We start from the raw sequence: 13914 nt of genomic DNA, 5'->3' as shown, positions 1-13914 counted from the left end.
CTGTGTTTTTTAATACAAGCGCATTTGGTTGAAGTGGCCAAAAGTGAAAACAAATCTGCCAGTCTATTAGGATAGAATGTATTTATATTCAAGATACAATCTATGAATAAAAAGTCCTAATAAGTTATGCAACATTGCAACCCAAGTAAATATATCTTGTTTTAAAGATCCTTAGATCTGGATCTGATTCTCTGCATGATTGAGATAGCAATGATGTATTCACAATGGGATAGTCACGTTATGGATAATAACATAGTTAATGGTATAGGTAATCATGCAGTGGAGATTTATATATATTGTATGTATGTATGCTACATGCAATAATGTAGTTCCTATTTGTGGCAAAATAAAAAGTCATGCATTTGAGATTTGCTATATAGTACATTTATTTATTGTGCAGGTATTCTAGACCTCATTGTTGTTCTGTAGGCCTGCGGAACATGTGATTTGCCGTAGTTATGGCCTACACCAGCAGGGGTTAAATGCTGAAGCCAACCAACCAAACGCTGACCCCTGGCTGGCTGCAGTAAAGCAGAGGCCCCGGCCCCTGGTGAGGGCCCCGAGGAGCTCGTGGACAGCTGTCAGCTGGACGGCCACCTCCTCGTGTCTTTGCCAGAAGCGTCCATCGGCCGTCGGCCACCCTCCACGGCTGATCAGCGGTCAGCGCCAGGACTTCCACTCCTGCCAGTCACCCGTGAGACGAGCCACTGAGTAATTGCGCAGCTGGCAGGGTGAAAAGCCTGAGAGAGAGAAAATAATAGGGTGAAAAACATGCAAGCAGAACAGAAGAATCTAAAGTGAAAACACTTAAAAATAGAGAATACAAAAAGGAGTTTTTGCAGCAAAGACGTAGAAGGTCCATTTTGGAACGTTTCTGTAAACAGTAAAGAACTGTTTTGAAGAGCATTTTCTTGAAGAACCTGTTGTGTAATGGAAAGATTCCATTGGTGTTACAGTAAAAGTTCTTTCTGGAATCACTGATGCCAATAAAGAGCTATTATTTTTACAGCACCAGTCCAGCAGCACCAAAATTGTAGAATAATTAGGATTTTCTAAAATGTGTTTGAAGGTCTCACTAAAGCTGCATTTATTTAATCAAAAGTACAGTAAAAATTGTGATATATTATTTTAATGTAAAATATGTGTTCTCTGTGTGAATATATTTTAAAATATAATTTATTGTTGCGATCATAGCTGAATTTTCAGCATCATTGCTCCAATCTTCAGTGTCACATGATCCTTCAGAAATCATTCTGAAATGCTGATTTACTGCTCAAGAAACATTTCTGATTATTATGTTAAAAACAGTTGTGATGCTTCATAGATTTATAAATAAAAATAACACATTTAATCAGCAATAATGCATTTAATTGATCAAAAATGACAGTAAAGACATTTATAATGTTAAAAAAGATTTTAATTTCAAATTTGATCTTTCTAATCATCTTTTCATTGAATGAATGAATAAACAAATAATAATAATAATAATAGTAACCCCAAAATAGCCATCATTCATTCATTCATTCAGTATTCAATTAATTTTGAAAGTAATACATTGTGGTACAGCTGTTTAGTTTACTCTAAACTAGCATGTTTTGACTGTTTTTTGACTATTATTATTATTTCAAATATTCAATAATAAAAAGTGATAAATATATAATAGTGACTGTATTATTAATTAATAACTGCATTAATAATTACATTATATTATTGTAAAAGTTAGATAATTTATACGCATAAATAACATAATAACATTAATAACATAATAACAACAATAATTTTAATAACAAAATCAACAATTACGATTATTATTATTATTATTATTATTATTATTGTTATTACTTCTGGTAGTAGTGGTAGTAGTAGTAGTTATTTTTTGAATAATTATACTGGTTTAAATATTAGAAATATATAATATAAATATTATTACAAATATAGCATAAATATATATATATATATGTATATATAATAATAGTTCCCTCTAAAATAGCCTGCTTTATTTCTAAATAAATAAATAAATAAATGGTCAATATCAGAATGATTTCTGAAGGATCATGTGACACTGAAGACTGGACAAATTATGCTAAAAAAATCAGATTTAAATCGGAGGAATAAATTACATTTTACTATATATTTACATAGAAACCAGTCATTTTAAATTGTAAAAATATTTCACTATTTTACTGTTTTTACAGTACTGATTGTACTGATTTTTGATCAAATTAATGCAACCTTGGTGAGCAGAAGAGACAATTTCAAAATTAGACCAGTATTGTACTGTTTCATAAAGAAAGGGAGGGATATAGAAAGGATGTGGGAGGAGGCGACGACAATCTACAATTACTGTAATTAGTCGTGCGGCTTTTCTAAGGCCGTGACAATATATGTCTCCTCTCATTACTTCCTGTAAGCAAACACGCGGCGTAATAAGAGGCAGCATACGCTACGGCACCATTTACTCTTGATGCTCAATCCATTACAGCCTCCGCCGTCTGCCAATCCAGTCCACTTTAACCCCCCCCGTCCCGCTCCGGCCCCTCCAACACGCTCACTGCACTCTGCCAAGGAAACAGCGTGTCTTGGACAAGGGCTACTTCTAACCGGATCTCCATTCCAGGGCATAATAGCCGGTCTCTAGAGCTCAGAGTCGCAGCCAAATGGAAGAGTGAAGCGACACTAGAGGTATTGAGGCTTGTCCAGGTGTTTGTGAGCGCTGCTAATTGACGCCACATTTCCAAATATTTGGGTTGATGTGCGTGGCGTGATTAACTTGTATGCGACATTAATACTGAATCATTTTTGAAGGGCAGCTGTGTTTGGGAGAAAACATTGGGGATTTATTTATGCATCTTGAATGTCACGTTTATGCATACAGTACATAATCATTTATAGATTCTAGCCTTCATGCCAGTTGGCCCGTTTTAAGATTAATGATGCTTCATTTAAATACAGTATCTAATTATTATTATTATTAGTAGTAGTAGTATAATTTAAAATTGTATAATTTTATGCATATTATAATATAACACAATAACAACAATAATTAAATTGTTATTATTATTAGTAGTAGTACTTTTTTGTGGTAATTATACTTTTTTAAATATAACAAATATAGAATTTAATAACAATAATACAAATTATAATATAACACAATAACAACAGTTGAATTTAATTTTTTTTAATTAAATTATTTAATTGTTGTTATTATTAGTAGTATTTATTTTTTAGTAATTATACTGATTTAAATATAACAAATATACTACTACTACTACTACTACTACTACTACTAATAATAATAATAAATATAAGACAATAATAATTATTATTATTAGTATTTATTTTTTTTAATGATTATACAGAGCTAAATATAATAAAAATAATAATAATAATAATAATAATAATAATAATAATAATAATAATAATAATAATAATAATAATAATAATAATAGTTCACTCCAAAATAGCCAACATTTATTTATTTATATTTATGTAAATTCATTATAGTATTCAATTAAGTTTAAAAATAATAAATTGTGGTAAAGCTATTTAGTTTACTCTAAACCTGCATGTTTAAGGCAGATTGACTGTATAGTAATGACACTACTAATACTACTACTAATAATAGTTATTATTATTATTATTATTATTTATTTCAAATATTAAATTATGAAGTAATCAATATATAATGGTGACTGTTATATCAATAACAACAATAATTTTAATAACAAAATCAACAATTATGATTAATATTATCATTATTGGTATTATTACAGGTAGTAGTAGTAGTTTTTTTTATTTTTTGTTTTACTTTATTTTGGTTTATTTTATTTTATTTTATTTTTGTGAATAATTATACCGGTTTAACTATTAGAAATATATAATAAAAATATTATTATACATGTAAAATAATAATAATAATAATAATAATAATAGTTAACTATAAAATATTTATTTATTTATGAACTAATGAATGTCATCTAGGTAGTGCTGGTTATTGGTTAACGTTAACCAGTAATCATATATCTATTAAACTGTCAATCAAATCTCTCAAATATCTCACTATTGTTTTAGTTGACTGTTGATGGTAATGCGTTTTGTTCTGAAATCTTGTCAGTAGCTCACTGAATATGTCATTTTACATATCCGTCATGACTATGTCCTGTACAGTAGATGCGGTATCTGTATGATTTTTAGCGAGTAGATGTCAGACTGCAGTAGTGAAGGTGTGTGGATCTGACTCCGGCTGCCGGGTTCATTTAAATGACCGCAGTCATTAGAAGTGCATGTGGTTTGGGCTTTGATGAGATCTTTCATGCGTTGATGCATGCTTGGGGGAGTGTTTGGCAAACGTATAATCGGATGACACATCAAAACATCGCACAGCCGGAGAAGAGGGCCAGCGCAGCTTATTAACCTCAGGCTATTAGTTTCCAAATACTGTTTTTCTTTTTCAAATCCTCCCAGATTTTAATCAGTCTGATGTTTTGGATCTCTTCTCATTTAATACTTTGAACTACTTTGACAAAGGCGGGCCGCGTCTGACGTGCGCCTCCATTTGTTGAGATTCCAAAAGTTGCAAGAAAAATGCATATGAGAGTGTTAACGAGTGCCGTGTTTGGGGTTGTTTGTGCAGGAGCGGCTAATAGGCAGTCAGTGATTCCCATTAAAAGGATAATTGCCGTGCAGGTGAACATTTTTTTAAAAGAAGTCTCTTCTGCTCTCCAAGGCTGCATGTATTTGATCTAAAAAGTACAGTAAAATTGTGAAATGTTATTGCAATTCAAAATAACTTTTTGTATGTGAATATATAGTAAAATGTAATTTATTTCAGTGCTCAAAGCTGAATTTTACTCCAGTCCTCAGTGTCACATGATCCTTTAGAAATCATTCTAATATGCTGATTCGCTGCTCAAGAAACATTGCCAATTATAATCAAATGTATTTAAATATTACAAATTAATATATTCAGATCATTATAGAATTACCTTTGACATATAAACAATTATTCAGTTGTTTAAATGTTAATTCAGTTATTCAATAATTAACAGTGATAAAATATGCTCTAAGTATATATAAACGTGACTATATTATAATTATTGTTGTTGATTTATATTATACTTTTTAAATGTAAATATTTATTATTTGTATCAATTAAATATATAATATATAATATAATTAATAAATAAATATAATTATTATAATTATATAAAATAAATATAATTATCATAAACATAAACTGATTATTATTGTTGTTGTTGTTGTTATTGTAATTATTATAATGATGTTATAATTATTTATTTTTATAATTATACTGATTTAAATAACAAATATAGAATATAATAATAATAAATATTATAATATAATACAATAACAACAATAATTCAATTGTTATTATTATTTGTAGTAGCATGTATTTTTTTAACAATTATACTGATTTAAATATTACAAATATACAATATAATAATAATAATAATAGTTAACTCCAAAATAGCCAACATTTATTTATTTATTTATTTATTTATTTATTTATTTAAATTAATTACAGTATTCAGTTAATTTTTAAAATAATAAATTGTGGTACCGCTATTTAGTTTATTCTAAACCAGCATGTTTAATGCAGTTTGACTGTATAATAATAATAATAATAATAATAATAATAATAATTGATTATTAATAGTATTATTATTATTATTATTATTATTATTATTATCATTATAATGTTGAAAACTGTTGTCCTGCTTCATATTTTTGTTGAAACGGTGTTACATTACTATTAAAATGTTTGCTGTCAGTAGCATTAAAAATGCAAATAATAAATTCATACTCCTATTCAGCAAAGATGCATTAAATTGATCAGAAGTGACAGCAAAGACATTTTTAATATTACAAAAGTTCCTCAACAAAGGGCAAGTCAATTCTGACACGCGGCTCTATTATTCGCGATCCCAAAGTCAGAGGAGTGCTTTCAACCCCTCTCGCGAGTGCCGTGTTTGTGGTTGTTTGTGTCGGAGAGGCTAATAGGCAGTCAGTGATTCCCATTAAAGCGATGGATGTCGCGCAGGTGAAAAGGAGATTGTCGGAGGAGAGAGAGAGAGCGAGGTATGGTCTCTTTCTCTGGCCTGAAGCCCATCACTCGGCGGTCATCAGTCTCCTCTCTGGCTCCGGTTGCCGGCTGTCACGGCCTCTGCTCTCTAGTTGGCGTCTGATGAGAAGTAGCAGCCGTGTTTTATAATCAATCCACGACCTAATAGGTCACGAATGAGCGCGTCCGGCTTGCCAATAGCGTTTTGGGTGGTAGCGGAAGGCATTACGACTGTATCAGACCGGCGTCGGCGTTACAAGACCGACCTTTCGCTAATTGACGTTGTTGTTGTGCCCAAAGAGCCAGGTCCTTTTAGTGAACACGTTTGCGCTCCATACCACATCTTAATTGTGTAAACGCATCATGAAAATTTCAAGAGCGCACAATGAGGGGATAACTAGAGGGAAAATTTTAACTAGCTTGTGCTTTTTCTCTGTTCGCCGCCCAAGGGTTGAGAGTTTTGAGCAAACAGTTGGAGAACTACTTCAGAAGAGTGCATTCAGCTGGAGAAAATATTTGATATAAATGGTTTATAATTTATCATATGTGCTTGGTCAGGCCTAGTAGGAAGCTCTAGATACTCAAAAACCAACTAATCTCGACTTGCCCTAAATATTTTTTTTTTCTTTGAGGCGAAAGGGAATAAACAACATTACTTTGAAGTTGCCTCTTCAAGACAAGAGCATTGCAGGCTAATTGGAAACATGAAAAATATTACGTTAGATCAATGAAATGCAAAAGCGTGCTTTTGATTGATTGACTGATTGGCATATTTGCGAGCGAGTGTGCGTTTTGAAGTCATAATGGAGTTTTTTAGGGGCTTTCTGATGTTTCCTGTTTGTAGTCGGCTATCCTTACATGCATATTTTAAGGATCACTTGTGTGCACTGAACTTTATTTTTCTCCATCTTCCGTGTTTAGATGCAAAGTGTGACCCGAATCACCGCTTGACCTGAGATGCTAGTCGAAGCGTAGCTAAATGTCACACGTCACAGTTGTTTAGCATCAAAAATAACTAACAGTTAGTGCAGAAAACCTTCTGCTTTGGGAACTAAAGAATATTTCTATTAAACAACTCAACTGCATTGCATCCACAGGTGGCTAATAAGCTCAATAAGCTACTCTGCTGAAAACTGTGTGTGTTTATCTTTAGGAATAAAGATCAAAACCAAAGTCGGGGTTTCTCTATTTACCATCTGCTAAAATGCTAGCGTGAGTTCTGTGCAATAAGATTGCAATAGGCTGGATCCTATTACTGTGTAGATTGCATTGGGGTATTTTTAGCGTGAAAACGAAAGCATCCGCTTCCAAATGGTGTCTGGACGTTCTCGCTTTGCCTGTTTGGAAAACTCTCTCGGTTTGCGCTAAAAGAAGGTCGTCAGGCCTAACTGTCTTTTTAAAGGGTGATAATGAGGTGATTTCATCACTCAGAGGTGGTAAACATACTGTACGTGCTAATTTTACCAGGTTCTGAAATTCACCATTTATGTTCATATCGCTGTTAGTTGTTCGTACTTACAAATTGTAGTCTGTTACTGATTATATACTACATGATGAAAGTTGTACAGTAGTTAGTAATGCAATCTAGGTTACTTATTTTAGGTATTGTAGATGACTTGTTTTAAACTTACCATTAAATGTACCACACTGATAATAAATAGCTCAGAGAAAGAAAATATATTTTAGAGAAATATTTAGTTTGTTTACCTGTATCTCTATTTGGCCATTTAGTCAGAGAACCAGTTAACATGCAAATGTCTTGTTAAATTACTGAAATATGAACTTACTCAGGGATATTTTCAACTAAAAAACAAGTATTTTATGTCAAAGGGGTTTGGCTGAAAAAAAGTTTGGGAATCCCTGCATTACATGAACAAACATTAATAAACACAAAAAAGCAATAACATTACACATTCATTGATTTCAAAGCTAAATTGTATGACACACAGTATTAGGGGAAAATTAATAAATAATAATAATAATAATAGTAATAATAGTAATAATAATAATTATTATTATTAATACTACTACTACTACTAATATAATCAATACTTAGAATATATTATACTACTTATATATAATAATAATAATAATAATAATAATAATTATTATTATTATTATTATTATTACAGATTTAAGATAACTGGTTGGAGTTGACCATATGTAAAGGGAAAAAGCAATAAACAGAAACTTAAATAAATAAAACAAAATAAAATAAAATAAATATCACATTTTGTTTAAAATATTTAATGGTTATAAAATAAAATAAAATAAAACATTTATTTAAAAAAACAATAAAAATAACAAAAATAACACTCAATATGATTTTTAGAAAGTAATCGTTTTAAGAGTAAAATAAAATGAGAAATAAATTATTAATAATTTTCTACCATTGTATGAATCACGTAATCATGTAATCCGTAAAAAGTAACTGTAATCTGATTGAGCAGTGTTGGGAAAAGTTACTTTTAAAAGTAATGCATTACAATAATGTGTTCCTCCCTAAAAAGTAACTAGTTACATTACATTAATGTATTACATTTACTTTTGTGTTACTTTTTAGATCTGTACAGGGCTTGCTTGTTTGTTTTTGATATAAAAAGTTCTATTTTTGGAAAAAGTAAAAGCCAAAAAGCCAAAAGCCTCAGACTGAAGGAAAAGTAAATTCCAGCCTGTACAGTAAAACGCAGAAGAAGAAAGTTCAACACTCTTCGGCTAAAAAAAGAACAAATGTTAGTTTATCTTGAGTAATTTCTGCTTGTTAGTATGATTGGATTTTCAAAGATCATCAGCCAAGACACTGGTTAATAAAATGGGATTAAATGCATGCAGGATATTTGTATTATTTAACGTGTTTAATTATTGTACGTTTGCGTCATATAGTTGCACTCCACTGTTTTTATTTATTTTGAGGAACACTGAATCTGCTTTTTTTGTGAGTGAGATAAATTAATGCATGTTCACACTTATTCTAGAACTAACATGGGGACAGGAGAGCTTTCAATCAATAAACGGGGGAAAAAAGTTACTGCCGTTACTTATTTGAAAATGTAACTCCGATATTTTCTTCTAAATTAAAGTAATCTGATTACGTAACTCGCGCTACTTGTAATGCGTTACCCCCAACACTGATTACGAGCATTTTAAAATGTAGTATAATCTAACTACGTGTACTTAATTTTTATATCTTTACTACCAGCACTGGCTATGAGTGTTAATTTTTCACCCTCTTTGCAAGGTCGTTTCTCTTTCTGAATGTTTGTGTAAGAATGTCTCAGCTAGACGTTGCAAACGGCTCCTTGGCCTTCCTCCAGACGTGAACCCGCAGCAACCGTCTGCCAAAGGTTAAACAACCAATATCCTGAAGGGCCTTTCTTGGCCGCGCTCGTCCGCAGGAGCTGTAATCTTTTAGCCTTGAGGTTGTGACATTTCAGCCATGCTAAATGTTGTTGTTTTTCTCTTATTCTGAAAGCCTCAAAGACCATTAATCATTTCCCCTGCCCAATAGCGCTTTGGCTGATGCACAATGGGGCCATAGCTTATCTTCACCTTCCTGACCAGTGTTTGTTTTAAGTATTAGGGTTGCCGCTTTAATGGATTGAATTAATTGATTAATACTTTTATCCAATTAGTGCTCCCTCATGCAATTAATCAGACAGCCTCCAGTGTAAGCGCCTGCCGTGGGCCGCAGCTCAGCAGACAGATGCTTTGGGCTCCGATTCGTGATATATAAACCTCCCCTTTTCCTTTTCCAGCCACACCTGGCTCCCTAACACAGAAGACATTGCTCTTGGGCTTAGCACATTATCCGGATTCTTGCTGAGCACAAAGTTTCTGCTTTGAGAAATGCTTTTCAGGTAGATCACCTAAATGAAGATGCGCTTTCGTGCTGCAGTCCTGTGGAATCCAAGAGAAAATCAAAAGAATTTAGAAAGCGTTCGGTGTGTAGGAGAGGACGGAAAATTTACTGTGGCATGTATTGAATTATGTATCTGTTTAACAGTTTGTTCCACTATTGACTTATTGCAACTGGATCCTGTTTTAAAGCTGCATAGTCAGCTATAAGTTTTTTTTAGTGTTTTTTTCCCCCTTTTATATATGATCTTTTAATAATAATAATAATAATAAAATAAAATAAAAAATAATTATTTTATTTTATTTTATTTTATTATTTTACTCTTATTTAAGAAATGACACACTTCCAACAAAGATGCAGTCGATTGTCCACTGTCAAATAATTTATTTTATTTTTATTTTATTTTATTATTTTTCCCTTATTTAAGAAATGACACATTTCCAGCAAAGAGGTAGTTGATTGTCCATTGTCCAATATTTTATTTTATTTTATTTTATTTTATTTTATTTATGAGTAGTTTTTAAAGCTATTTTTGTAATTTCATATTTCTATTTATTGTTGCTAATTTTATGGACAATTTTTATTATTTCCAACAACAACAGTAAAGATCTAAGTATAAATCAGATTCCAAAGCTTTTTTCCTTTACATATGGTCTGTAGCTTCTTTGACCAGTTATTTTTGATTGGTAATAATAATAATAATAATAATAATAATAATAATAATAATAATAATAAATATGGCTGCTCTAATCGATTGAATTTATTATTATTATTATTATTATTATTATTATAGATAGATAACTGGTTAGAGATAAAGGTAAAATAATAAAATAAAATATAACATTTAAATGAAATTAAAATTATATTTATTTAAAATATTAAATTATATTAAATAAAAATAATTATTTTCCCATGACCTTTGTTTTGAGGCATTCCTTTCTTTTTGTCAGCTAGGCAGTGCTGGTTATTGCTTAATGTTAACCAGTAGTCAAATATCTATTTAGGCATCTTTCATCTAACCATCTAGTTAGTTTACTCTGTTAGTCACTTAGTTAGTCCTGCATGGCCAGTTTCCATCTATTTTTCCCATTGCATATTGTCTTTTGTTTCTCTAACCGGTTATCTTTGCTCTGTTACAGGTGATTAGATGCTGATGTCGACATGAAGTCACCCATGTCAAACTCTCAGCCCTCCAGGTCAAGAAGTGCCACGGCTAATGGATCTAGATTGGGATAATAATGCCTTTTGAGTAACATCTTGCATCCATGAGATTTGAGGATTGCTTTTTGTCTTTTGGATAAGAAGCGTAGACATGGAAATGCAATGGAAAATGGTTGGATTACACCCTTTGTGTTAATGCCGTTAACATGGAGCATTCATCATTTTTCAGGCTCACAATAGGATTGCTCAGACTGAACCATAAAACAACGTTTTTTGACATGTTTGCAGTTTCATCCAGTAGTTTTTCCACTTAAAACTCAACTCGAGCACAGATAGGACTTCAATGGCTTTGTGATTGGTACTCGTCATTGAGAAACCCAACACCGATTTCAAAACGGAGGAGCTATAGCTGTGCATCACCGAAACGGCCTCATCTTCCCAAGAAAGATTCCTCTTAAATGCCCTCTTGAGGACCCGGTGGCCTCTACGATGACCAAAAACCTATTGGATTTATAGTTTCATTGAGCAGCGGCGAACTCTCGTTTACCTCCCTCAACCCCAGAGTCAAGGAGCTTTTCTCAAGCAATCAGGCGCTTCACAACTTCATCTCGAACGACTTTCTGACTTCTGCCCCATGTAGAGACGAGAGAGTTTTCAAACATGGCTCCCCGCTGGAGAGGAGGAGCTCAGGTTTTGGCAGTGACTCTGGGAATTCTACAGTGCTGCGGGTGGCTGTCCGGTCAGACCGTAAGGACTAGCGTTGGGATGATGGGAAGACGTCCCGAGCAGTGGCCGATGTCCCATGAACGGGTGAAGAGGGGATGGGTTTGGAATCAGTTCTTCGTCGTGGAGGAATACACCGGGACGGAGCCGCTCTACGTCGGAAAGGTAAGAGTGCAGAACGTGTTTTTGGTTGCGTGCTTACTGCTTATTTTTCCATGCAAGAGAAAATCTATAGCTGCACAATGGAAGCCAAGAAAGATGCGTGCGCTGTGCATTTGAATGAGGCAATTCTCGAATGTGTCTCAAAGTGTGCGGATGGCGTCAGGCTAGTTGACTAGGACAGATCAAGCACACGCTTGGCCGTAAGGCTGGAATTTCTTCTAGATCTGTGTTGGCCAATCCAAAACAGGTTCTTTGCCATGGGATATGCATGTGTTTGGCTACATAAATGATTTAGTGTGCATATGCATTTGTTTTTAAGTTGTGTACGGCTGTGCAGTACTAAGGTTTTACAGTATATTTCAAAGACAAAAAGGGGTTTAAAGCATTAAAACAATAGAAGGTTTATACAGAATTAGAATCCTCTTTATATATTTTTTCTGAGGAAAAAAATAATCGTACATTTTTACCATAATTTACAGAAGACACCCACTAAAATGTCACTGAGCATAAAAATAGTTTAGAACAAGAATCATTAGATGACATTAAAAGACTCTATTTAAAGGGGTCATCGGATGCAAACTTCACTTTTGCATGTTGTTTAAACATTAATGTGTGTTGGCAGTGTATGTACAAATCTACCCTATAATGATAAAAATCTGTAATTAATCTGTAAAAATAATATCCCTTTTTTCAAATCGAGTCATTCTCAGGCGTCACACCAACAGAGGCCGCTCTCACGATAGTTGATTGACATGAGCGTCTTACCTCAGACCAGCTGTAACAGTCCAACCTCCATTGTTTCGATGCCGGAGCAGGGATGCAAGTTAGACAAGAATATCTCCAATCGAGCGATTGAGGTGTTGTGTTGCTGGATGTAATAATGAACATAGTGGTCGTCATTTACTCCCGACATCTGAGCTGCTGAAGATGCAGTGGATTATGTTAGTTTGTGAAGGGAATGCGCCTACCGATCTAAATAAATGCGTCTATGTTGCGTGCAAATCATTCGTGTTCCAGCTTCACCTACAGCAGAAGTGAGTATAAGGTTTTGTTTATGAATCTCTGCAATCGCCTTTCCTAATAATGTGCTAGTTAGCAAGTTTTGTGGCTAAACGCACTAAATGCGGCTAAAGTAAACAATCTCTCAGAGCAGCTCATCACTCCACAGAGTAGAGAGGGGCAGGGCCAGCAGAGCTCATTTGCATTTAAAGTAACAATTCCTCAGAATGGGATGATTTTTGCAAAACTCATTTTGACAAGGTAAAAAGGGTGTTGTTTTACACAACCATTGAGAATTTTTAACCAAAATATATTATTAACTTTTCACTAAGACCCTATCATATCAACTTGTGAAAAATGGCATTCCGATGACCCCTTTAAGGATAACAGTGCATCCCTAAAAAACGAATTAAATGTCATTTTAAATCTTTCCAATCGTTGCGGTGATTGGTCTGATGACCCAGTCTGTTGTGAATGGTCTACTGCGTGCAGCATATGTTGGAAACGAAACACGCATCACCATTACATTAAACACCAAAACAGCCATGGTATATGACAGTATTAACAGTTTATACACCAACATATTGCTCTATTCTTTATCAGAACTCCAAGTAATAACAATGACAAACATCCACTATTTGCCGACACATTTCTAGACAGTTGGGTCATTCGTTGTCAAATCAACCAAATTTCCAAAAGTTTCCCGGCTCAAAATTTTGATTTTGCTAATATTTTTTTCTGACAAAAGATTTTGTTATCTTCTTTTTACACAAAGATTAATAGTTCTATTAGTAAAATGGCCAATGGTGACCATTCAAAAATAGGAAAAACAGCACTTTTCAAGTTTTTCTCCAAAGTTTGCATGCCAGTAACTCAAGAAGTATTCAAGATATCTTAATGCCCTTTTAGATATTGTGTCTTAATAAACTTT

General features: G+C 33.1%; 1 protein-coding gene across 2 annotated transcripts in view; it reads left to right on the top strand.

The window, feature by feature from the left end:
• LOC127166769 (cadherin-22) overlaps positions 1-13914 on the top strand; it is a 237436-nt gene that overhangs the window by 106848 nt on the left and 116674 nt on the right. For both annotated transcript variants that reach the window (XM_051112311.1, XM_051112312.1), the window contains exon 2: positions 11078-11987. In XM_051112311.1, the coding sequence (XP_050968268.1) occupies positions 11760-11987 (228 nt within the window). In that variant the 5' untranslated portion in view covers positions 11078-11759. The remainder of the gene's footprint in view (positions 1-11077; positions 11988-13914) is intronic.

This window comes from Labeo rohita, chromosome 6, assembly GCF_022985175.1.
Source record: "Labeo rohita strain BAU-BD-2019 chromosome 6, IGBB_LRoh.1.0, whole genome shotgun sequence".
Taxonomy (NCBI): Eukaryota; Metazoa; Chordata; class Actinopteri; order Cypriniformes; family Cyprinidae; genus Labeo; species Labeo rohita.
Note: the sequence above shows the minus strand (reverse complement) of the source record. Positions and strands in the feature narration are given on the sequence as shown.